This window comes from Amyelois transitella, chromosome 4 (genome assembly GCF_032362555.1).
Source record: "Amyelois transitella isolate CPQ chromosome 4, ilAmyTran1.1, whole genome shotgun sequence".
Lineage (NCBI taxonomy): Eukaryota > Metazoa > Arthropoda > Insecta > Lepidoptera > Pyralidae > Amyelois > Amyelois transitella.
This window is the reverse complement of record NC_083507.1, coordinates 4760281-4785364: the sequence shown is the minus strand read 5'-3', so window position 1 is coordinate 4785364 and position 25084 is coordinate 4760281. Positions and strand designations below refer to the sequence as shown.

The window sequence follows — 25084 nt, the reverse complement described above, 5'->3', positions numbered from 1 at the left end:
AAGAAATACTGGTAGTGATATAGGTAAGGGTTTACTATTGAATTGCATGATAGTTATAAGTATACATACATAATAATAAGAATTATTAATAAACATCCTGGTTACTGGCTGGACCCAGTGTAGATTTTTTATCATATCATAGCATATCATAAGGTTGTATACCTTGTAAAGTGTTTATTGACAAATATGCTTGCGGTTCAATGAAACACGAGCAGTTGTATGAAGTACCTAATAATTGTTTTAATGTGATATTTTCGCGTGACATTATATTGATCAACGATTTAATTTTGTAAAGTTTCATATCAAATAATTTTTATAGTTATTTTATTTTGGTGTAAGAAAAATTACCCGGGTGGAAGGATCGCACTTACATTTTGTATTGTAATTTTTTTAGAGAGCTGCTTTTTAAAGGTGTGAAAAAGGCATCAAATATTGTAATCAACTTGCAATCTCTCCCATCGGGTACGTTAGATGGTAAATATAGATGGCTTTATTTAAATGACATTGTCATTAAAGCATTATATTATGCGTATCGATGTAGAACGAAACATATAAACAAACGACGTTGAAACTTTTACGGTTTTGATTTCAAATGAGTATAGAATATTTAAAATTATATATATATATATTATATATATTTAATAAGTGATGTTATTTCTTTACTTATATCATGACAATTAATGAGCAATAATTATAAAGGATATAATCTGAGAATATAATCGCTTTTGGCCCATACGTATGAACGAAAGAGGTAGAATTTAAGGGTAGCCTTATTAGACTAAGAGTTATGATTGAACAAATGTTGAAGTTTTACTCTGTAGTTCATAGCACAGCCAGCGTTATTATTGCAAATATTGTATTATCTTTTTTTGATTTCAAGTTAATAAAGTTACAATAAATAAATCAGTATTTTATTTAATTTATAGAAAGAAGCAATGACGTAAAAAGTTGCTTTCGCCTTCCTCGGTTGATATATTTCTATCAAAATACTGCTACCTACGTTTTTAGAAACTTCTGGATCGAATTTTATTAAATTTGAATAGCTATAGAGCGAGATTTGATTGAATAGCTATAGAGAGAGATATATAGAGCTAGTTGAATACCCGAGATCAAATATAAGCTGGTAGCCATAGAAATCTGATATTGCTATATTGATTGGTATATCGAAAAGTCTTGGGCGACACCTATAGCTGTAAAGTACCTATAAAGTTTAGCTTAGATAAAGATAAAAAGGATGGAATCTCTAAGATCAACATTTAACTTTTTAATATTCAGATATATACATTTATTGTCGATGAACTCCCATTATGATCGGGTGATGATCCATGGGTTCGACCCCCGACCTAAGTACGAATTTGTAGCTCTTGATGAAATTAATAACTCCTGGGTGAGTATTTGGCTCTTGTAATATGATATCTGAAATTATGAAATAAGGATTATGCACTTGGTCAAGATGAGTCAATAGTTAACGCGTCTACCGTGAGGATATACTTTGATGTTAACGGTTCATAAGTTTTTAATGTTTTCCTTATTAAAGTCGCAGGTATTGTGTGCCTTGGTCTTTTGGGAAACATATCGACGAAATTATCTGATAAATTAATTATTTAGAACCAATTGTTGCCATATGATTTTCTTAAAAATCAAATGTTTTTTCTTTAAAGTAAAAACTACTCATGTCCAAGATGATGAGATTATTTACTTTTTTTTATTATTTCAGCTGGTATACTTACTAAGTGCCCACAGGATCAGTATGATTGTTACAAATATACAGCCGAGAACTCCAATGATGTTCAAAGCTAAAAATATGCTGGTCCTTCTTGTGGCGCCACTAGCGCTGCAGTTAGTAAGTACAAGAAGGAAAGTTAGTTAATACGAGTAGGTATTATTAGGTACAAAGCTCAAAACGATTGAAATGGCCTTGAGGATGGGTTTGTTCCTCAAATTTCAAATGATTTTTTTAGTTACATCGATGCGACGATTTTGTAATCAAAATGGTCCTACCAAGTTATTTTGAGCTTTAAAACCATCGCCATTATTTAGGATATTTTCCTCGTTGCTGCATCTCTGAGAAAGTGTCCACAACCACCCTCGGTCACTTCCACAGGTCAGGTAACAACAGCGAAGCGACTTATGGAATTTTTATCAGATTGGATAATTGAGCTACAATAAATTTGGGAATAAAATAAATACGACATTCATACATACAATCACGAAAATACTTTATCCTTTACGGGGTAGAGGTATTTCAGACTGTTAAATTAACCAAGATTGGACAAAAAAGAATTTGAACAATTGAATTTGTAAGACATTCAATTATTCCAATTTGCAGGCACATTTTTTCGCCCATCCAATTACATTTTTATGCATGTGTATGTATCCCCTGTACGATGAAGTCATAATTAGGTACTTCAACTAGAATAGAAGTCAAAAGAAGGGGAAACATGGGCGGTGTGGGATTTTAACCCGGTAAAAATAGGAGTCGGCTTCCACACGAGGTGACACCTTACCTTTCCAGATAATGACGCTCTCTAGTTAATAATAGTTTTGACCTGGCTCGATTCGGTCTATCCCACTAGTTCCATTATGTTGTCCCATAGTGGGACAGTAAGGACCCCATTTTTTTGTACAATCTTTACCTACCTGGTCAGTATAGCCTGTTCCATTTTCGCTTAAGTATTTATGAAGAGCTTTGTTGACTAAACTTTCTTGGAAGATACAGCCAAGAAGAGAGTGCGATAATATATTGAGAAGAAATCTACAGAACTGGAACTATAGTTAGGCAAACGTATTGTGACACTGACAATAAAAGGCAACGTAAAGCGTAGATTACAGCTGAGGACTTTAAGAAGATAATATGTAAACTGAGCTTACAATATGTCACATAATTATCTCAAAAGAATTTAGATTAAGACCAATCAATCTTTTTCACGGGAATGACGTAAAAGATGACTTAGGGAATAAACAAGTTCTTGTAGTGCAAGCTTCTTTGTGCACTAGTCTGTTACCCTAGAAAAAACACCAGTATGTATAGGAATAGGTCCTAGTGGATTCTCTATTTTGATTCTTTTCATGCGATGGGTTAGCAACGTGTCAACAGGGAAGTAAGTAAAACGCGCCTATTACTATGTCTATAAAAAGGGATCGAGGAAGTGATATGTTGTAAAACTGATTAATTATTTAAGCTTAAAATCCTTTAAAAAGATAATGTATTTAATATCGTTCATAACATCCTGGAATTGACTGACGAAAAGTAGGTAAATAAAGGAAAGTTCTTTATCATTGACAAACTATTTACATTTTAATCTTAATTTAATATTTCGTTAGATTCTGATGGCTAAGTAAAGCTATTAGGTTAGACTGTCTTATCAGAACTGAGACGATGTCATGCAGTACGAGTTGAGTTCAACAAGTTTATAATTAGACCGGTGCACCCAGCGAAACAGAGGGCCAGTGCGCAGATAGTACGCAGGCGTGGCGTCGACACAACGCTCATTCCATATTCGAATTCTATCGACCGTGCGTGTGCGCGTGGCATTATTGTTTATAAACAAAAACAATCCTTTAACAAACTCGGATCAAGAAGGTTGGTGATATTTTTTACTGGCTAGTAGTAATTCGGTTTTAAAGAGGTAAGTAGAAAATACATCCTTTAATTTTAAAAGATTTTTTGAACCTACACCAGCTTATCATGAATTCTATTTTTTTATATATCTAAGAAGGTAGGTATTATTCTAGTATAGTACCCTTTCTTTTTTATTTATTTCGTAAAATAATTTTTATAAGATAAAAGCATACCTAAATAAATATTTAGATACGTTAATAAAATCCAGATCCTTGTAAAAATTTTACAATAACACAATTATCTATTAATATATAGATCTATAAGTACTTAGTAATCTTTATAGACATATTGATTAATGTTTACATATGAAAAACTACTCTACTCAAGTAAGTACCTAAGTACTAGGTATTACGTTATTCTTTATAACTTTACGGCTCTGATACTATGATAATGTGTTAATGACACGAATGTTAACTGAAGAACAGCTAAATAAGATAACTAAGTAATACCTTTTAAAGCGTGTAATAAATTTTATATCTCTTATCTGAAGTGGTATGTAAAAAACAACTAGATTGTAATATGAAGTACAGTCAACAGCATATCAGGTTACCCAAATTCACAGAAAATTCGTCTCTTAGAACGCCTTATACTTAGTTCAATGCAGTGTACCGGCTAATTTGATACGAGTATGCTGTTGACGGCAACTAGGTACGACACAGCTCTGCTAGGATAGGTAGAGTTCAGTAAATTAAATAGGTTAGGTAGTAACCTAAGTAGGTAGCTAGGTATTTCTTATGTATATTTCACACATTTATGTGAAATGTACCTAGATAACACGGAACCAAATATCCTAAGGATAAATATAAGCATGTCGGAAAATATACATAAAAAAATTCACTGTTACAAATGTACGATAAAAGAACATTGTGCTTATTTACGCCTTTTAGGCATGATTGAGCACATTGTGCTACAAAACTAGTTTCTATTAAACTTAGTACAGTGGACCGTATAAAAAAGTACTTTACATAATAATATGTCTACAATGCGAATGTGATATACTTTTCTAAGTCGCCTACTGTTCTTATTACTTTCATTATAGATCTTAGGTTTTGGGAAACGGTTAACAATTTAGACAAAAACAAACGGGAAAAAGAGTTTTAAAATCAGTAACATAATAACAATATTTCTTTGATTTCAATCAGGATATGAACTTTGTTTTGTTGCTGCAAATTATATAAAATCATGTACTTCGTGACTACAAACTAAGTGTAGTACCTACCTACTACGGAAGTTTACGCGCATGGTGCCTAGGTGCATAAGTCTACACAAAATCAATTAAATATGGCATACTTACATCACCACAATCATAAACAACTACACAAATCCGAATAATATTATTATTTAGATTTCTCCGAGATAAATATATTTATCAGTATTGGTACGTACTTACTTAGTAAATATACAATATACCTACATATCTATGTTATTAAGAGTACAATATTGCTTTAATATTCGCTTTAAAATTACCATTTTATTTTTAATTCAGATTCTTATATTTATCTTAAAAATTATAAAAGAAAAAGAAATAAACGTAGAGAACCTACGTTTAAATCTTATAACACTAACTGAAAGATTAAAAATATTTAGGATTTCTTAACCCTTACATTTTAAGTAAATATTTGGTGTTGGTATGACCATGTCCACATTAGGTATATTAATTCAGTTTCGATAAATGTAAAAGATAGGTGCTTCTATCTTAATTGGGTCACAACGTTCGCTATAAAGACTAGATTTCAATAAATATGTTAAAAAAAAAACAACCTCGGCCCATTCCATTAAAAACAACATTCCACTACGTTCATCAAAAAAGTCGTAGAACGTTTTATGGATCCAATAGTTAATGACCAAGCAAGACAACTAACGTAACGTAATAAAACTTCGAGAACTTTATCAATTAAAACCTCATTTATTAAACATTAAATTTAATATAATTAAAGATTACCTTTTTGTGTTTGTTAACCTTAGGTAACAAATCTTCCGTGCTCATAATTGGTAGAGAGACACATTGAATGGTTAAAGATTAAGTTGTTATAAAGATATTAATTGACTATAAAAAAGCAATACAATACAATTGAATGAGAAGCCCGTTATGAAATTGTAACTAAGTAGAATAACTTACTTTATCTAATTATTCCGGACTAAATGATTTTTGAATTTTTATGTCTGTGATTGCAAAGGTGCTTCAAAGTTAAAAAGTGGTTTAAAAAAACGACTTTCCACAAAAGCAAAACCTCGGTGCTGTTATTCAATACTCAAAGATATAAAATAGCGGCATGCAAAAAGACATTCTATTATGAGTAGAAGCTTAATTATACCTGGTTCACTATCACTTTGTCGACGCCTTGGCCTTGTTGTCACCAGATTTCACATTGTGTAGATAATATACTTCCTGGCATAGTTCCCCCGAAATTCTAAACATGATCCAATATGGGTTAGGTTTTCCCGCAAAAGGTTGCGCAGGTCGGAGACGTGAATAGCTTCTTTAAAAACCTGACGTACAATCCAGGATCCTGGTCGGGTCCCTCTCCAAAGATGTGAGGATGGGTGTCAACGGGACTAATGCCAGACAGGAGTAAAATAAAGTAATTCTCTTGTAATTATGCAACTATAACAATGATACAAATATAACAATGATCCTATAACAAGGATGAAAATATATTTATTTTGGTCGGTCATATTGATCACCTCCTTAACAGATATTGCGACCGCTCATGCATGGGCAGCGATCCCACATTTGATAAACTTTCTTCACATATTAACTTAATCTATGATATTGATACTAAGCTTGTAATTTAATACGTTGTTGAAGGGACGACGTAACGTACTAGTAGTATAATATGACAGAGTATTGTGGTTTACCTGATAAATGTAGTCGGTGATTTTTATGGAATCTAGATTGTATGGAAATTTGCATTTATTATTTAAAAATAATAAAAAGAAAAGCAGCCAGGTATAAGGAACATGCTTCGTCAAAAACAAACCGGGAATTAATTTTTTATAATTGTTAAAACATTTTGAATAAGTATTGATGTGGACATCAATTTATCTATATAAGTTTAAAATTTATTTATTTATCTATATAGCTAAGTCAAAAATACTTAACAACTGAATTTTATTTTAATTATTTAAATCGTAGAAGTAGAATGGGATGTTTACAGGATGTTTATAGTATAGGCTGGACATGTTTGCCGCATGCCGCCAAATAGATCGTTCGGTGGATAAAAAAGCTATTCTTCAGATAGAAGCTTGTGGAAGACGAATGGGGAGGCCTTTGCCCAGCAGTGGAACACAGAGAAGGCTATTAAATCAATTAATTAATTAAGTAATTGAATAAGGCGATGTTTATAGAAATATGTTAAAACAAAGTTTTTCTAATAACCGCAACTTCTTAACCCTGAATTGTGGGGCGCAGCCAAAAACGCTAGAAAGATTGTGTTAATGATTTATCTTGGAGAAAAATTGTATAAGGAACATAGGTACTACTTCATTACTAAATCGCATTTAATCGATAGTTTATGGCAATTACAAGATAAGCTGTTCCATTTTTTTTCTACTAGATTATAGAGTTAAATAGTTAACCAGCATAATTTAAGGTCAGTTCTAGAATGACGTTGTTATTCAATGCTAAAGTAGGCGTGGGTTGACGTAAATGTTTGATATCACACGAGACTAAGACAAGACGTCTTTGTAGAGACTTCACAAAATAATAGTCTAATAGAAAACATGTTCAGTAGATGGTCTTCGAGAAAAGATATCATCCTATTTGACGTAAAATTTCAACACACATATTCACGTTATATGCATTACTGTTTTTATTGATTAGCTTATTGATGGATTGAGATTCAAATAGCGACCGGTTACTAGCCTATCGCCTAAAATAAGAATCTCAAGTTTAGGAATAAGCCTTTCAATATTTGTTTAGAAAAAAAAACCGTTCCGTTTGAGTTTTATTAAATGGCTTATTATTTTATATTGTTACTAGCTGTGCCCGCAACTTCGTCCGCATGGAATAGTTATTTTGGGCATCATTGAAGCCCTCTAGAACCCAGTTTCATTTACATTTTCCATTATTTCTTTGCTCCTTATAGTTGCAGCGTGATGTTATATATAGCCTAAAACCTTCCTTGATAAATGGTGTATTCGACGCAAAAATATTTTTTTAATTCGAACCAGTAGTTCCTGAGATTAGCGCGTTCAAACAAACGAACAAACAAACTCTTCAGCTTTATAATATTAGTATAGATAGGTACGTGTAGGATAAATTTTAGGAAACTTGGCAAATATAAGCTATACAGTCATTTAAAGTATATATATATATATATATTATATATATATATATAATATTTTTTATTAAAAATATTACTTTAATATTTTTAGTAATTTTTGAAAAACAAGCCATTATCCGACCTCTTTAAAAGGTATGGGCAATAAAATTGCTAAGAAGTATAAATATAAAACAGTTCAAGAATTTGTGTCAACATTACAACAACTGCGACGAACCGACTTCGATGTTTCCGATGGTCTTGTCAAATATTTTATACTTGTAATTTATAAGAGTTATTAATGAATTAACCTGCCTATGTGGTGAACATGGATTTTCTAAGTTTATTGAAATTAATGTTTTGTATTTATCCTATGAGTACCTGCTAAAAAGTTGCAACTACTTACTAAGCCTGAAACAAATTGGTTTTATTTACAAGTTTTTGGGAAGAATCCCATTACAACGTAAATCTGGCTTTGTTTGTTGTTTGATTAAAAGATCGTCATTATCCAATGTCGATGTAGGGCAAACATCTGCTAAGAAGGTACTAATTAAGACGCAGAAACTGACCGTACAGCGCTTATCTCCTTTGCACAAAGTAAAGTTTTAGGTATCTTACAAAATTTACTCAATGCTAAATAATAAATGCTTGCTTTTATAGGTATTAGTCGTAGTACTCGTAGTAGTACGTAGTCGTTTATTTTGCATGTTACAGGTATTAGTGTACCTATATTATATTTATCAAACAGAAAAAAATCATGCGAAAAAATTTTAGACCTCAATTTTTTTTTCAGTGTTATCAACCAGAATCAAAGCTTTGCAAAATGTCTAACATTCTTGACTCTCTGGATTTGGAAAGGGAGTACTCTCCAAGCAGGTGGTCAGAACGCTTTCCATCGGCTCAGGACGTATTACACCATCATGTCAAAATAGTCACAGAAGGTATGATTATAAGACTATTAATTATTCTTTGTTTATCAATAACTAATCCATTAATGTTCCTAACATATACAACGAGGTAAGATTTTGTTTTTAAGGAATAAATTTAAAAATGGCTACTAGTTTACTGAAATGTAACATACACACCCTTTGGTATATTACTGTATCTTTCAGATATCGCTTGTATTTTTTTTTTCGGCATTTTGATAATTCGAAGTGAATAACGCAAGAACCACTGGACTAAATCTTCGGGCAAAACTTGTAGACACAAAAATGATATGGTTATAAGTTATTTGTTGGTGATAAAGAAATGTTTTGATTACAGCCAGCGATGACGCGACCAATAACATACCACATAAACTGGAAATTGAATATGGTTCCACGCCTGGGCAAAAATTGGACATACTTGGCACGGATTTACCAGATGGTAAATAAAACAGTTTAATTTGACTTCACAAGAAATACTAACTTCTACTAAATATAAATTATGTAAAAGAGAGAGAATGTACCCATTTAATGGCTTAAGGTTGTTGATAACCCAATTTCTAGGCAGTCTCGTCAACTATTGACCAACATACTTGTAGTTATCATTAAAATATAGTTAATTTTGAATAAAAACAGAAAGAAGTTTTTTTTAGCTTAATGCAAATATTGGCTGATTAATTAATTAACGCATTTCACTAAGTAGGAATAAAAACTCATACATACATATGGTCACGTTTACATCCCTTGCGGGGTAGATAGAGCCAACAGTCTTGAAAAGACTGAATGGCCACGTTCAGCTATTTGGCCTAATGATGGAATTGAGATTCAAATAGAGACAGGTTGCTAGCCCATCGCCTAAAAAAGAATCTCAAGTTTGTAAGCCTATCCCTTAGTCGCCTTTTACGACATCCAGGGGAAAGAGATGAAGTGGACCTATTATTTTTTGTATTTGTGCCGGGAACCACGCGGCATTGCCGTGAATAAAAACTCAGCATAACATTATAGGATACTTTATTTTGTACCAACCTTACAGTAAATACATTTCTGTAAGACGAAATTCGAATCCTTTTGTCAGCAAAACTTCGCAGTATTCATAGCATTATGTAATCAGTCAATGATACAAATAGATTTTTGATGAGTTGCTAACGACTGTGAATTTAGAACATTTAGTTTATATGAAATTAAAGAATTACGTAAGCTGCTTTGCGTCGAATTTGTTTTTAGTAAGAGTAGGTTGGTAGATATCTGTCTCGGATACTACACCTGTATAAATAATATATATACAAATGTTGGTTAATGTCTTGTTCGTCCGAATATATTAATTATGTGCACTAGTTTTTCTAAGCGGTTCCTATTGCTAAGTCAAAATCTTCTAGCTGAAAATTTCACAGTTACCTAAGCTGATAAAGTTAAACGTCCGTATTGCTACATCTTTATTCTTACCAAAACAGACAGGTTAGGGCTGTGGTATGGCACTATCTACCATATACCAATAGGCTTAAATAAATAAAGTGTCTTCTCGAGTATAATTATAGTCAATCAAGGGAAAGTCTTGAAAACTCGGGAATCTCATTATTGGCAATGTGGAAGCAACTTGTCACTCTCTAGGAACACAATAAATGACTTAATCATAAATAAATCCTGGCTTTTGAATACTTTTGACTCTGGCGTAATAGAAAAAGACATGTTGAGTGCAACAGCTTAACGCGGCCTACCAGACTTTTCAAAACTGTTCAAGGCTCTATCTAGCCCACAGGGGATATATACGTGATTATATGTATGTTTGTTTGTTGAGTACTTATGCGTAGGTATATAAAAAATATTTTACAGACTCTCCGATCCTCGTGTACGTTCATGGCGGATATTGGCAGGAGTTATCTCGAGAAATATCCAGGTACCCAGCTTTGCCGCTCTACCGGTCCAGGGTGAAGACCATAGTCGTTGGTTACGACCTCTGCCCTGTGGCGACCCTGCCAGAAATCGTCAACCAGATACAAAACGCCGCGAGATTCGTTTTTGAATATGCTGAGAAGATGGGCAGTAGGTAAGAAAATAAAACAATTTTTATATATAAATAAACTATCTTTCATTTCTAAAACTTGTAAGTTAATACGTCGACCAAAAACTTCGCTTAAATTTTTTAGGTGATCTTTGCTACTTTTGATTATAGACTCAGTCGACCCCGTGAAAACATGCTATATGTAATGAATGGGTTAGGGAAATGGGGTATTGAGATCAAGCTGATTCTGTGCATGGGAATGTTTTCTCAAACAACATTTTATAACTTAGGATTGGTTTTCTCTACTCGGAGGCTTGCAGTGGTTAGTTTTTACTAGGTAGACCAACTTGGCGTTAATTTTGTTGTAAAACATTATTTTACAATAGAAAGAAGAAAAGAAATAACTTTTTAATCGAGTTATCAAAAACAAAACCCCGTTGAATCTAACTAATTTAAGATAGAATCTCTCTCCTCTTTGTATCTCCAATTTATATTAAATATAAATTAGCAGACTTAAAACTAAAAAAATAATTTTGACGTTACAAATATCATTCAAAATCTTAAAATAAATAAATCGAATAAGTACAATTGCTTTTAGAATATAGCGGCATTCAAATGACTTTACATTGTAGGTTATCGTAATCATACTCGTATAAAAATGCCAAAACAAACTTTTCCTCTAAACGTAAAGAAAGATTACATTAGTACTAGTTACTTTTCGATACCAAAACATAGTTGCATTTCACAATTTGGTAGATTCCTAGGAATACTAGGTATATAAACTACCTACAATCTGTATTATATTCGATAACTATGTACTTTCAACCATTTATTTAGTAACCTTCCTAAAATGGTATATTTTTTCATTTATAAGTAATTTATTTTTTCAGAGGGGTGTACTTCGCTGGTCACTCGGCTGGTGCTCATTTAGTGGCCAAACTACTAGCTAGCGCGGACTTTCTCGACAGCGCCTTAGGTTCTTCGAGACTTCAGGGCGCTTTCCTTATCTCCGGAATTTACGATCTTCGAGAGGTCATTCACACATCTGTCAACAACGCCGTCCAGCTACCAACTGAGTGGGCAAGACCGCTTTCACCCCAGTTTGACTGTTTCAAGCATCTGCAAGGAAGGAGAATACGGTTATACATCTTAGCAGCACAAAATGACAGTCCCGCATTCAAAAAACAATCTAGAGAGTTCTTTGAATTGCTGCAGAATACGTGTTTGATCCAGCATATGTACTTGGAGATAAAGGATGATATGGATCATTTTGACATAGTAGAGTGTTTCGCGAACCAAGACAACTTCCTCAAGAACTTATTGGTTCATGATGTTCGAAAGCATTTGTAGATTCAACTTGTTTGGTATATATTTAAAAGTCAAGAGTTTAATGAATATTTTATGGACGAAAGTAATAAGTTAATAAGTAGGTACAATATAATTAGATGCGCTAGATAATAAAGAAAATAAAATAGCTGTCGTAGAAAATGTAAGCCATATTTTTCTATTATATATTTCTGTTAAGACTTCTATCGTAAAATTTTTAATAATGATCACCAGTTTCGTTAAAATACAAGAAAGTCATCATATACTGGTCAGTCAATTTTACGAAACTCACTGGAAGGATCTAACTAAATTTGACACACTTTCAGCATCAATAAAGCAACTTCCAATAAATACAACTTTCTCCCACGGGTGTTGAACCATTTCATTCGTATGGTAGGTAGATAAGCAAAGCGTTTTTGTTTTTTATGTTTCATATTTTCACATCTCATTGTATCTGTAAACTAAAATGAAATTATATTAGTTGCTTTATTCATAGTAGATACAATTAGATTTAAGTGATGTGACGTCAATAAGTGATACCTTGTATCCAATTTTGAGGATAAATTTATTCTATTCTTCTCTGGGCAGGAGCCCGGGGAGCGCCTTTGAACTCTGATCCTAGATTGAGAAAGTCAAGTTTTCATCCGATCTAAGTTAAAGATTTAATCTCGTAAAAACTATGTTAAATAGTAAGTACTTATAATGATGTATATATGTATACAGGTGTAATATTTAATATTGAAAGTACGTAATTTGGTTATTATTAAGATTCTGCTTTTTATTTTATAACTTTATGAATTTTCAATTTATTTTGTCAAATTCTCATTTATTATGAATTAGGTTATCTAATAAGTATGGTAATAATAATGATGTTATTTTCTGATGTGATATAATGTTATGATTAACCTAAATAAGACTTATGATGCTGAACTAGTTTAATATAATTTAAGTTATAAATGTTACGAAACCGTCCAGTTGTTGATTTTAAAATCTATACTTCCTTTTTTAGTTTATTTCTTGCGTCTTTATTAATTTCATTACACTCAAATTATGCGAGAAGAAACAGACGCCCAAAAAAAGAATTTTTAATGTAAATATACTTAGACTCACTTACGTGCATATTAGATCCTACTTTAAGCTTTAAGCAGACCCCGAACTTGAAAGTTTGTCCGTTGTGGGTGCAACATACGTAAAGAAAACAGACAGAAGTTGTTGAATAACTTTTTATCTTCGATTTTCACTACTTTCTCAGCAGCTTTTTTTTTTAATTTTGGTTAGATACGTATCATAAGATGTACTTACATAACGTCTAATTTGAGTATGGCAATGAATAACTCAGAGGTATCCAAAAAAAAGGTAACAGTATGATAACTCATTCATAATTAATTTCTCCGCACTAACTCCCTCGCCCTTCAATCAGGATAAAAGTGATCTCATGATCTCATTCAATACCACTCACGGTCGGTTCAATTAACCTTTTGTCTTTTACCTGGCCGGTACTTTCGTGACGCCTCATTAGTTTGGAGGACTCATTTACCCGGATTCGAATCCCATTAATGTTTTGATCCAAGTTCAGATTCTACTAAGTAAAGAAATTTTTGAACCGGCACCATAAGCTGTATTCCAAATTAAGAACAGTTCAATTGGTGCTCTTAAAAAATTAATTGTGTGTATGTTGCAAAAATCCATATTATGTTATCCACACCCAGACGATTAGATGTCCAATTTACCGAACGAATACCTAATTTGTTTTCATACACTTGAATTTAGTAGCAAAAACAAACACAATCTTAAGACCCGCATATTTTACTTTGGCCTACATAAATGGAATGTAGGTAATTAGATATGTTTTTGTGCAAACCCTAAGTATTACAAAGAAACTTTTTGTTGAGTCTAAAAATATCTATTAAGCTTTGTCTGTACCCCTTACATAAAATCTTGCTGATATGACGTGACTTTCCAATTTTAACGCGTCATCTATTTAAATGGTGTAACCGTAACAACCACTACTTGCTGAAACCTTCCTTTTTGCCCCGTCTATCCTAACCCAAGTGTGGTCCCCGTCTATCAGACCTTCTTATCACCTCGTCGGATGCCAGTGTTTCTAATCTAAACTTCGTGACAGACTCTGGCGCATACCATGGCAATAAGAATATTATAATAGGAAAGATTGAGAAAGGCGTTAGGCAAGGATGTGTTGCGTCACCGTGGCTGTTCAACCTATTTATGGATAGCTGTTTGACAGATTTGAAAGAGTCTAAAAGTGGATTAAGGATGAATGAGTTACTCGTCAAATGTCTGCTCTATGCCGACGATCAGGTTATACTGGCGTCATCAGCGGAGGAGTTACAGGAGATGGTAAACTGTATGCATGAAGCTTTAAAAGAGAAAGGAATGAAAGTGAACGTAAGTAAAACTAAAACACTGGTTTTTGAAATGGAGAAAGAAATGACAGCATGTAATATTTTGATTGGAGGAGAAAAAGTGGAGCAAGTGAAAGAGTTTGTATATCTAGGATCAAAGTTTACATCAGATGGCAAGTATGATAGTGATATTGAAAGGAGAGTGAACGCGGGGAACATGGTGAATGGAGCTTTGCATGCCTTTATGAGCAGTCAGAAACTATCCAAAAAGGCTCGACTGGCTGTGCACAGGGGCGTGTTGGTCCCGACTTTAATGTATGGGAGTGAAAGTTGGGTATGGCAAAAGAAGCATGAAAGCAGAATAAATGCAGTGGAAATGAGAGCGTTAAGGAGTATGATGGGTGTGAAATTGAGTGACAGGATAAGGAACAGCGTGATAAGGGAATGTTGTGATGTGAAAGAAGATGTAGTTACAGGAATAGAAAAGGGTATGTTAAGATGGTTCGGTCATGTGGAGAGGATGAATGAAAGCAGGTTGACTAAGCAGATATACAAGGAGAGTGTGGAGGGAAAGGTCGGAGTGGGAAGACCTAGACGAACGTATCTTGATCAAATTAAGGACGTCCTGGTAAAGGGGCAGGTCAAAAGTACCCGAAACCGCCGAGCTTGTATGAAGAGAGTTATGAATGTGGACGAAGCGAAAGAAGTATGCAGAGATCGTGGCAAGTGGAAAGAGGTAGTCTCTGCCTACCCCTCCGGGAAAGAGGCGTGATTTTATGTATGTATGTATGTATGTATGTATGTAATAGGAAAATTTAAATGTCTTTTCTCTAATATATTTTTTTATTCTACACAATATTTACGTAGCCGCTTTAAAGCAGTTAAACTTAAAAAGGCGACTATGGGATGGACTTATTTTGGGATTCTTCTTTTAGGCGACGGGCTTGCAACCTGTCACTTTATATGAATCTCAATTCTATTATTGAAATCGTGGCCTATCAGTATTTTCAAGACTGTCGGCTCTATCTACTCCGCAAGGGATATAGACCTGATAATATGTATGTATGTACAAATAAATAAGGAACATGACTAAAAAGAAAACTACTAATCCACAGTTTTGAAAGCAAAGTTACTATAAGATTTCACTAGGGCGGGCGGCGTATTCCTACAACGTGCGACGGACGGCAGAACGCGTTTTGCCGCCGTCCTGAGCGCCCTACGACACGCGGCCTGCCGCCCGCCCAGACACCACCATGTGATACGCGATAAACTTTAAAAAGAAATCACGCATTACTGCGGTTTAAGCAATATCATCAATAATCATTTAGTATTAAAGTTTCGAATAGTTTTAGTCAGTTTTCGACGTGTAGTTTGTAGTTCGTGCTTTATCAGCCATGGCTAAGGTAAGATTTTCTTGATTTTTTTTTAAATATCTATTTTAACAGTTTATCTTAGACTTGGTGTAAAAATGATAACAAAAGCATCGAAAAATGAAAGAACAATCTACTTCAACAAAAAAGAACAATAATAACTTTAACTACAATTAATATAGGTACAGATGTAATTTACTATGTTCCATACTTGACATAATTTTTAAAATATAACTCTGAGATATCTTTGAAAATTATATAAAAATATTTAAATACAAAGTTTATGGTTGTTTTGGCGCCATTTTGTAAAATTGGTTCTATTTATATAAACTGTAACAAATTTAGATTGTCGTTATGGTAAAAAAAATTAAACTGCAACTTATTGTTGTGTCCTAATTATTCACCATTATTTATTATATATATCTTAAGTAATATGAGCTGCATACCTTTTTGATAACTTAGAACTATTTTATTCCACAAAATATCATCCCTCTAGTCTATATTGAATTGAAACAATATATTTAAAACACTGCTTCTCATACTTCCTTTAAGTCGAGCAATGACTTTTGCTTATAAATAAGAAATCACACGTAATTTTTAATAAACAATAATTATCTCATATAACTGAGCGGCCGTCGCAAACTGCACCACAAGGTATCATAATCTTTGCTGAGGATCGTACCTCTGTAAGGTTGTAGTGGTCAGACGGGAATTACTTAATGTGAAAATCTAACTTATCCATATCATGATTGTAGTCTCCAACACCTCCCCAGGGAGGATTACAACCGGAGTACCGAGAGAACGATGATTGAGATTTAAAATTAAGTACCTAAGTAGTATTTTTCCAATATCATACATAAACTATATAGGGATGTGTTTTTCTTTATTTTTAAATATATGATTTAAGTAAGTACTATTAAGTAGATTTTTTTAATAGAAAACAACTTTTTAGCAGAAGCTAAAACATTTTAAATGGAACTGCATTAGAAATTTTCGACAGTAAGCCGACATCTTGAGAGACCCTAAACATTTAAAGGAAAGTAAAAACAAATAGTATAATACTTTCTAAAAGTGGTTTTCCCTAAAAAAATTTTTATCCACCACACGAACACGAAAATTAGAAACGAAGATGTCGTTAAGCGCTAACCGTTTAAAAATTAAACCACAATTAATTCGTTCATTTATTAAAACACTTAGTGCATATACCGTTAGGTCAAACAAATATTTTTTTTGTTATAGAGATAAAAAAATGCATGCGCTACCTGTTCCCATTTTAATTGTGATAAATAAAATACCCGTAATTATTTGTGAACTGTCAATCTTCCTTAGGTTAGTGTCTAAGCGACCTATATTCATGACGAAATTAAGTAAGAAATTAATTAAATAAAGACAGGATATGTTTTAGTGTTTGATTGCTATTTAGAAGTTATTTTATGATTTACCATTTACGTCATATGTGAAGTGTTTTATTAACGGTTACTGCTAGCGATTCAGAACAAAAATATATTTTAAAACAACAGCTTTTCAAACTTTTAAGCTTGCCAAAGAAATTACTAGCAGGCAGTAAGCCAGAATTTGCATGCAATATTTATTTTTAGTTACAAATTAAAATGTCTCTAATTTTGTTGTATTAAAAAGTAGTATTATTAAAATTTCCACGAAAATTTTCAAAACGAAACGCTATTGGCAGAACGTGGAAGTGACGTCAACCAGTGCGCGTTGACGTCACTTCCTGAAGTAGTGTGTAGTTACTAGTGCATTTAGCACTGTTTATATTTAGTAATGAATGATGAAAAATGAGCTTAGTAATGAAATTGAGATTAAAATAGTGACAGGTTGCTAGCCTATCCCCTTGAATAGAAAGTTTATTAGCCTTTCCCTTAGTCACCTTTTACGACATCCAATAGAATAATATGAAGTCCTTTCGATCAATCCTTCCGATAATTTGAATAAAACCATTTTTACCAAAAACATTTTTTCCTAGACAAATATAAATTCGAGTCTAAACACTCAATACTAAACAATTGGAGTCCCAATAGTAATTGTAAATGTTTCAGCTGTCGCAGACGATAGTGAAGTAGGCTTGTAATTCCATTCCACTCCGATATCAATCTAAGGAACCATTCTCAAATCGCAATCAGGTTCTGAAAATAGTAGCAAATTGTCGGCTCATTTTAAAAGTGTAATCTCGTATTTTATCCCTTTTTATTAATAAAAATAGGACGCATGTATGTATAAAAGAACCTAGGTGGTCAGTATCATATAGTTTTAAAACTTCCTATGCCATTACCTGGTTTCCTGAACCTTACTAATTGTTTATGTTTTTGTGAAAGGAAGAAATCATTGCTTTTTGTTCAACCAGATAATGGGATACGCCAAAAAGTTTTCCTGTTTTGAGTACATGACTTACATTAGACATGGATTTAAGTTAAGATAGTAGATGTCGTAAAAGGCGACTTAGGGATGGGCTTATAAATTTGGGATACTTATTTTAGGCGATGGGCTAGCAACCTGTCACTACTTAAATCTCAGTTCTATCATTTAACCAAACAGCTGAAGTGACCTATCAGTCTTTTCAAGACTGTTGCCTATGTCTATCCCGCAAGGGATATAGATGTGATTAAATGTATGTATGTTCACTTCGATGCACAGCAGGTATAAGATGCAACTGGGAAGTGCAAAAATATGTACATTATTTTAGAAAGTATCTTAATACTAAATGATAAGGAAAAACATAAATTATTTTTAGATTGGTCAACAATCAAGTGCGAAATGCTGAAAAGGTCCTTACTCCAAATAATTTATTGAAAATGTAAATACAAACAGAAATTAAATTAAATGTTTGTCCTTCAATATTTGATAATCGTATCCTCTATATCTCCGAAAATTACGTTTCGGCCTCTAATAAACAACCTGGATGCGAAGTAAATCTCTGTAAGTCAATAAGCAAGTCAAATAACACGGGTAAGTATAAGTGAGCTAGATTTTAACGTCGCAGTAAACATTCTTGATGCAGTCAAATTACTTCGCCTTCCGTTTTAGGCAGGTGTTCCACGGCTACGTGGCGTAGGTAGCTTGAATTATAAATTGACCGAATTTATACAATGAGAAGGTATTGCATTATTAATGATTCCATATGTACCTATGTCCGTCGATGTACACGGATCACGTAAAAATATAAATATAAGTTATGTGGGTATTTGATACGAATGAACAAATAAAAAGATATGAAGGTTTTATTACTTTCTATGTGGTCCATTGACATAACTTAGACAATCTCTATTTATGAACAGTTTTCGAAGTTGTAGATGTTGGTAATTATTGTTCCTGGCAGAATACTTAGAAAAAATCTTATGCCAAAACGGATAGAGGTCAAATAACTAGCAAATAGTGCATTAAAAAAACTTTAGGCTTGTTTTTATCAAGCGAGCAGCTGAGCGTAGTACCTTAATCATAATACTTTCATTATATTCCTAAAGCTAGGAGCTTTGACACCATTCGGTGAAAATTTGTGAATCATATTCAGATCCCATTTACGACTGCCAACAATACCCCATAATTTGTCGCAATAATCATATAAATATGAATGATTCTTATCGTTCGCCCTTTATTTTTTGCTTTGTTTGAAAAATTCCTTATTGGCCGTCTCTACCAAGAATGCCACCGGCAATTAGTAGAGCTTAATGACCGGCTATAAATTGGGGAGAAATAGCTCAAATTCTGATTCATTACGTCTTTTTAATGATTTTGTTTACGCTTCAGTTATTCGTTGGTAAGAAATATTGTTTTACAATACAACTACCGAGTGCCCCATACCCAAGCTTTGCATAGATTTAACGTACTTATGTTAAGATAAAATGTAATCATGTAGATAATTACTTGCGGCATCATAACACATAGTGTAAATCATTAAAAATGATTTAAATGAGATTATGGAGTTAGTGGGAGCCAAATCTTTTAGTTAAAATAAGACGAAAGAAAAAAAATGGACGGCTGCGAATGCAACCGGAAAATCTTACATCTCCTACTATAACATTTCATTTGATATGAAGATAGTTTATTTATATTTAAACAGCAAACATTAAATGAACTCACTGAAACACTGTCCCTCTAAAAAAAACTTAAATTGTTAAAAAACCTTTAAAGTTTAAAGTTCCATTTACACATTCATTCCCTTTCCTAAGAATAATTTTAAATCCGTCTGTAGCGGGTGAGGGTGAGCGACATGTTGACGGCAAAGTACCCCTTGCCTTGGTAAGGGATTATATTCTTAAGGGGCATGAGTCAACTTTAATTAAAATTTGGAAGCGAATGAATGTTACATCTGTAAATGAAAATCACAAGTACGATGTGTCTACGTCCAATATGAAGACGTATTGAATTTTTTAAAAGTAAGAACGGTAATTAATTATATACGGTATTAATTCAACCTTCACTTGAATAGGCCACCAGACTTAGATAACACGACAGTCTGCCTCACCTGTTTCTGGGTTCAATTCCCAAGTCTTTAATTTTTATTTTCGGTGCTGAGATCAGTAATTCCCTTCAATCATCCAATTCCACCGTTTTTGGATAGGTACAACATATATTCAAATTCTGGGGAATATTTCCGATGTTTTGGCACAAAGAGGACCCGATTTAAAGAAATATAGTTCACGAGAAAAACTGGAGGTTTTTTTTAATTACACAGTGAAAACAATAAGAATACTACAACCACTATTCTGGTGGGAATGGTAGAATAATTATAACATTCCTACGGGACAAATGACTCGGATTAAGCTAAGTTTAAATGTAGGTACCCAGGACAGTTATAAAAAGTTCGTTTTTCATCTCGTTCTGACCGAGAATCGAATCCACGACCTTGATTTTTTTTTGTGACCATCATTAAAAATATTTATGAATTTTAGTTGGAGTCAGTCACCTTTTCGTATCACGCAGGGTGAAATTGAATTCATTGGCTTCTTATTATAGTAGTCTGCATTCATCATTCAGAGTAGATCTGAAGCATTCATAAAGGTCATTCAACAGATACAAACAGAACGAAACTTATTTTTGGAAGAGCTTTCATGATGTGTTTATTGACAAAGTTTTAAGGAATATACATTAAAAAAAAGTAGAAGATATTTCGTTCAGCTTGACAATACCTAAAGTTTATTTTTCCTTTTTCGTGTTCAGAACTGCAATATAATTTTGAAATTTGGTGGATTTTCTTTTATGTGTAACAATGCGTTAGCTTCAGATCATGACTTCGTGAAGCTTCGTGAAGGTTTAGGTATTAGTTGCCTCTTTATCTTAAAAATATATATACAGTTTTTAAAAATGAATTGCGTGAATTTAATCTATTATAACATATCACAAATATTATAATAAAACATTTCACAGACGATTCGAATATAAGTAATGAATATCTGACATATCTTTATTTATAGGCGTTAAAAAATTTAAATTTTCAAAGGAACGGGGGCCCAGAAATAGCTAGTCTTAGATAAATAAAAACAATCATTCCAGGGCTCGCTGTTGACATGGACTCACAAATGTCACATGTTTCAATTGAAAACTCGTAATCGCGTCGTAAAGAAGCCAAGACAAGTGCTATCTCTGAGTTCAACCTTTCAACTCCTTGCCGAAACAATACATCCTCGCTTTTATCCACCCAAATTGCTTGCTTTTATGAAACCATTAAGTGACATCATTGTCAAAGCTTTTATGTTCACATTGTTCCACCATGCGTTATTTTTTTAAGATACCATGTTATATAATTGAAGTAGGATTGGGTTAGGCGTCAATTATTTTTATTTATATTTTCATGTACATCAAGGGAAAAAATATAAATCTTAGACTAAGGAAAACATACAAAGGCACTAGTTATTCCTTAAGAAATTTCTTCCGCATATTTTTTTTTTAATTTCTAGTATTTTTATTTTTATTTTCATTTACTAAGAGCTAAGTTTATTAACGTGTTTTAGTATGTTCATAAGATTCTGTTTTGTCTAGTAAGCACCTAAATTCTAGAGAGATAATTTCGAGATATTTATAAAGCTTCAAAGTTTTGGGTTCATTAAATGTAAATATAAGGTGTTAAGATAAGCATAATTTTAGCTTTAAAATTAGCATTAAATATCGATAATTACTATATAAAAAGAGAGTATAGTGATAGAAAAAACACGCGACGCTGACATGGTCCAAATGCAATATTTTTGTATGCCAAGCGTCCATCCATATTAATGTGCAAAGAGAGAAAAATTAGGAAAAAATTTGCAACTAGATTGCTCCTTATCTTTGCGCGTACCCGAGGAAATCTTGGTATGCTGAAAATCTCAAGTCAAGTTTTAGAGTAAAGTAATGGTTTTCCTTGCATAAGTACAATTAGACACAAGTTCATCTGTATATTATATAAGTTAAATATTTAATTTTACACCGACAAAGAAATTTCAAATATTTTAATAAGAAAAGTTTAAATTAAATTATTTCAAACTTTCAAAAATATCAATGCCTAAGTAAAATGAGATTTGGTCTTGTTCTTAAATTAATTAACAACATGAACAACATCGTTTCTCAAGGCATGAAATTGTAATAGTAAAATGGAATCACAACTTAAAAGTTTAACATTTTAGTGTAATTGAAGTAAGGCATCTAAATAATGTAATTTTAATTTATTTTCCCATAATGATATGTTAATTGTGGCGACATCTCTACGCCACACGTCACAACTTCCAATCACACAACAATTGTCAATCATCGCAAAGAAATTGACGCGCTCAGCCAATAGCTGCTAATAATCTAAATCGCAATTACAAAGATTTCATGGATTGGAGCATAAATACAATCTCCGAGTCCTACTCAACATCGTCGGAGCCGCGGTTCTCCAGGCATTACAGCTAGCCTGGCAGAAGATCTTCCCTTTGGTGGCGGTCGAGCCGAACTATCGCTCCCGTTACAAACAAAATCAAAAAATATATTGGAATTGTATGAGATTTTATTATAATTTTTTTTTCTTCTTCCAATATAGAAAGACAATAAGTACTAACTTAACTTTGATATAATTGAGTTAAGTAGGATTCTTAATTCTTATTCCGAGCTTTGTTAATGCAATCAAATTGAATGGCGAGTCAACGCTGACTACTGAGCCTTTTATAATTTGATCATCATATATTTCTTTGAAATGAAAGAACTTGCGCTAACTTTAATTATTAATTCGGTCCCTCAGTACTTTTGTAGAATAGTCGTACTAACTCGTATTATTTTACCCTATTTGGACTGTTTATATCTTCACTAGCTTAAGCCCGCGGCTCGATGATAAGTAGGCAGATACGTAGTGTTGTTCTAAATCGGTTCAGTGGATATGTCATGAAAGACGAACGAACAAACACACTTTCACATTTATAAAATAAGTATGAAAGTATGGATGTACCTACTACTTTTTATGTTCAATTCTACAGTAGCTTGTTCAAAATTACATTACCTGTAGATAGGCTTCAAAGTAAGAAAGGAATAAACAAATGTCATTTTTAATGAAATGTTGTTCCTAGTTGCAAGTTAAAAGCCTGCTCGAAGTAGCGGCGGACGGCGGCCGCTCGAATAAGATAAATGATAAGATCTGCAGCTATCTGATTTGCAGGAGATTGCACCTAACTGCATTTGTGTTGAGATGACATCTTGACGGTATCCGTTTATATTTACTTTCAGTTTCAGATATAGCGATCAGTGTCCTCTTTGTGTGGGGGTATATTATATTTATTTAAAAAAAAGGTTTGCTAGTGTTAAAACTATAAACTATAACCAAATACATAAACATTAGGAATATGAATTAAAAATCTTATAAACCAGATCAAAATTTCAAGATAAGTTTTACCGCTTTCATTAAAATAAAAAATCTTTAAATTCACCCTGACATAAAAACTTTTTTTTTCAGAGCTGAACCCGTATAAACATAAATACAGGTACATAATATATGTCATTTTTCAGGTGTGTATATTTATCGCAATTTGAAACTCATTATTAATATTTGTATAATATAATTAATCTACAAAAAAGGCGGAGGGCTTGCTTAAATTTTTTGACAATCTAACTTAATTTAACAGCGTAAGTTATTGTTATTCTAAAATGGTAATTATTATCAATTTCCACTGCATATGTTATCTTATACATGAACGAAGCAACTACATTTAACAGAGGTGTATTTTTTCTTTGAAGAAGATATTAACGATGTTAACATAATGGGTGCAATGAATAAAATGTTTTTTCCCTACTTATAATACCTGCTTTTCCTTTATGGCTAAAACCATACAAGGTCATAAAATGTTTTCGACCCTTTGAAATGTTTATGGATGAATCAGTTACAAGGTAGAATGCATAATTAATGCTGGCAACTTGTGATATTCAAATCATCCGTGGAGGATTTTTGTTTCAACATTAAAGTACAATTAGTGCCGGTTAGCATTACACTACCACCTAGTATCAAAGGAATTTTGAAGATAGGAGATGTCTCCTATCTCGGCTCTGCTGGAAGATATTTCTTTTGAAATAAGCAGAACCTTTGTAATTTATCAGTATCGATGTTTTCTGTGTACATAAATTAGTAAATACTCGTAAATAAATTAATAGGGGAAGCTGTCACACACAATAAGCTTCACATGAAGAAATCCTTCTCACGATTTAATATTTTTTTAAGGTTAAACTTACAAAAACTAAACCCTGTTAATGTCTATTTATAAACATCGCCAAATCGTAGCAAATCAAATCCGTTTGTGAAAGTTATCTGTCGTTCATACAGGGCCGTCCTCTTACGATCCTTGTGTATTGTTACGAGGGTTGAGGTCGAGATCCCAATATCCTATCATCACAATGGCCCTATACAAATCATAAGTCAATTTCTATTGAAAATATGAGGTATTGTAAGAATTTTTATTTTGCCATAAAAAATTTTATCTTCTTCTGCATATGATATAAAAAAAAGGATTTTATTTTATATTATAAAAAAAAAGCTACGAAGTCTCTTGAGCAAAAGTATATATTATTTTAATACGCTCAAATATTATTTTAATACGCTCGAATTGAGAAGCTTCCTCCTTTTATGAAGGTGCTTAAAAAACAGCCGTAAGATCTTAATAATCATACAACAATATAACAAAAAAATCTTCGTGTGTTACTTACACACGAAGAACTAGTTATTTTTATGATAATTAGATCAATAATTTGTTGAAACTACAAGTAGTTTTT

At 32.7% G+C, this 25084-nt stretch overlaps 1 protein-coding gene across 2 annotated transcripts; it reads left to right on the top strand.

Annotated features, from left to right (window-relative positions):
• Positions 1-3415: 3415 nt before the first annotated feature.
• LOC106129454 (kynurenine formamidase) lies at positions 3416-13145 on the top strand. Of its 2 annotated transcripts, none has more exons than XM_013328019.2 (5): positions 3416-3629; positions 8678-8825; positions 9148-9249; positions 10638-10851; positions 11697-13145. In XM_013328019.2, the coding sequence occupies exons 2-5, from the start codon at positions 8708-8710 to the stop codon at positions 12154-12156; spliced, it is 894 nt and encodes a 297-aa protein (XP_013183473.1). In that variant the 5' UTR covers positions 3416-3629; positions 8678-8707; the 3' UTR covers positions 12157-13145. The 2 variants fall into 2 exon arrangements, with proteins under 2 accessions (XP_013183473.1, XP_013183472.1); XM_013328018.2 differs by having other exon boundaries at positions 3417-3583.
• Positions 13146-25084: the final 11939 nt, after the last annotated feature.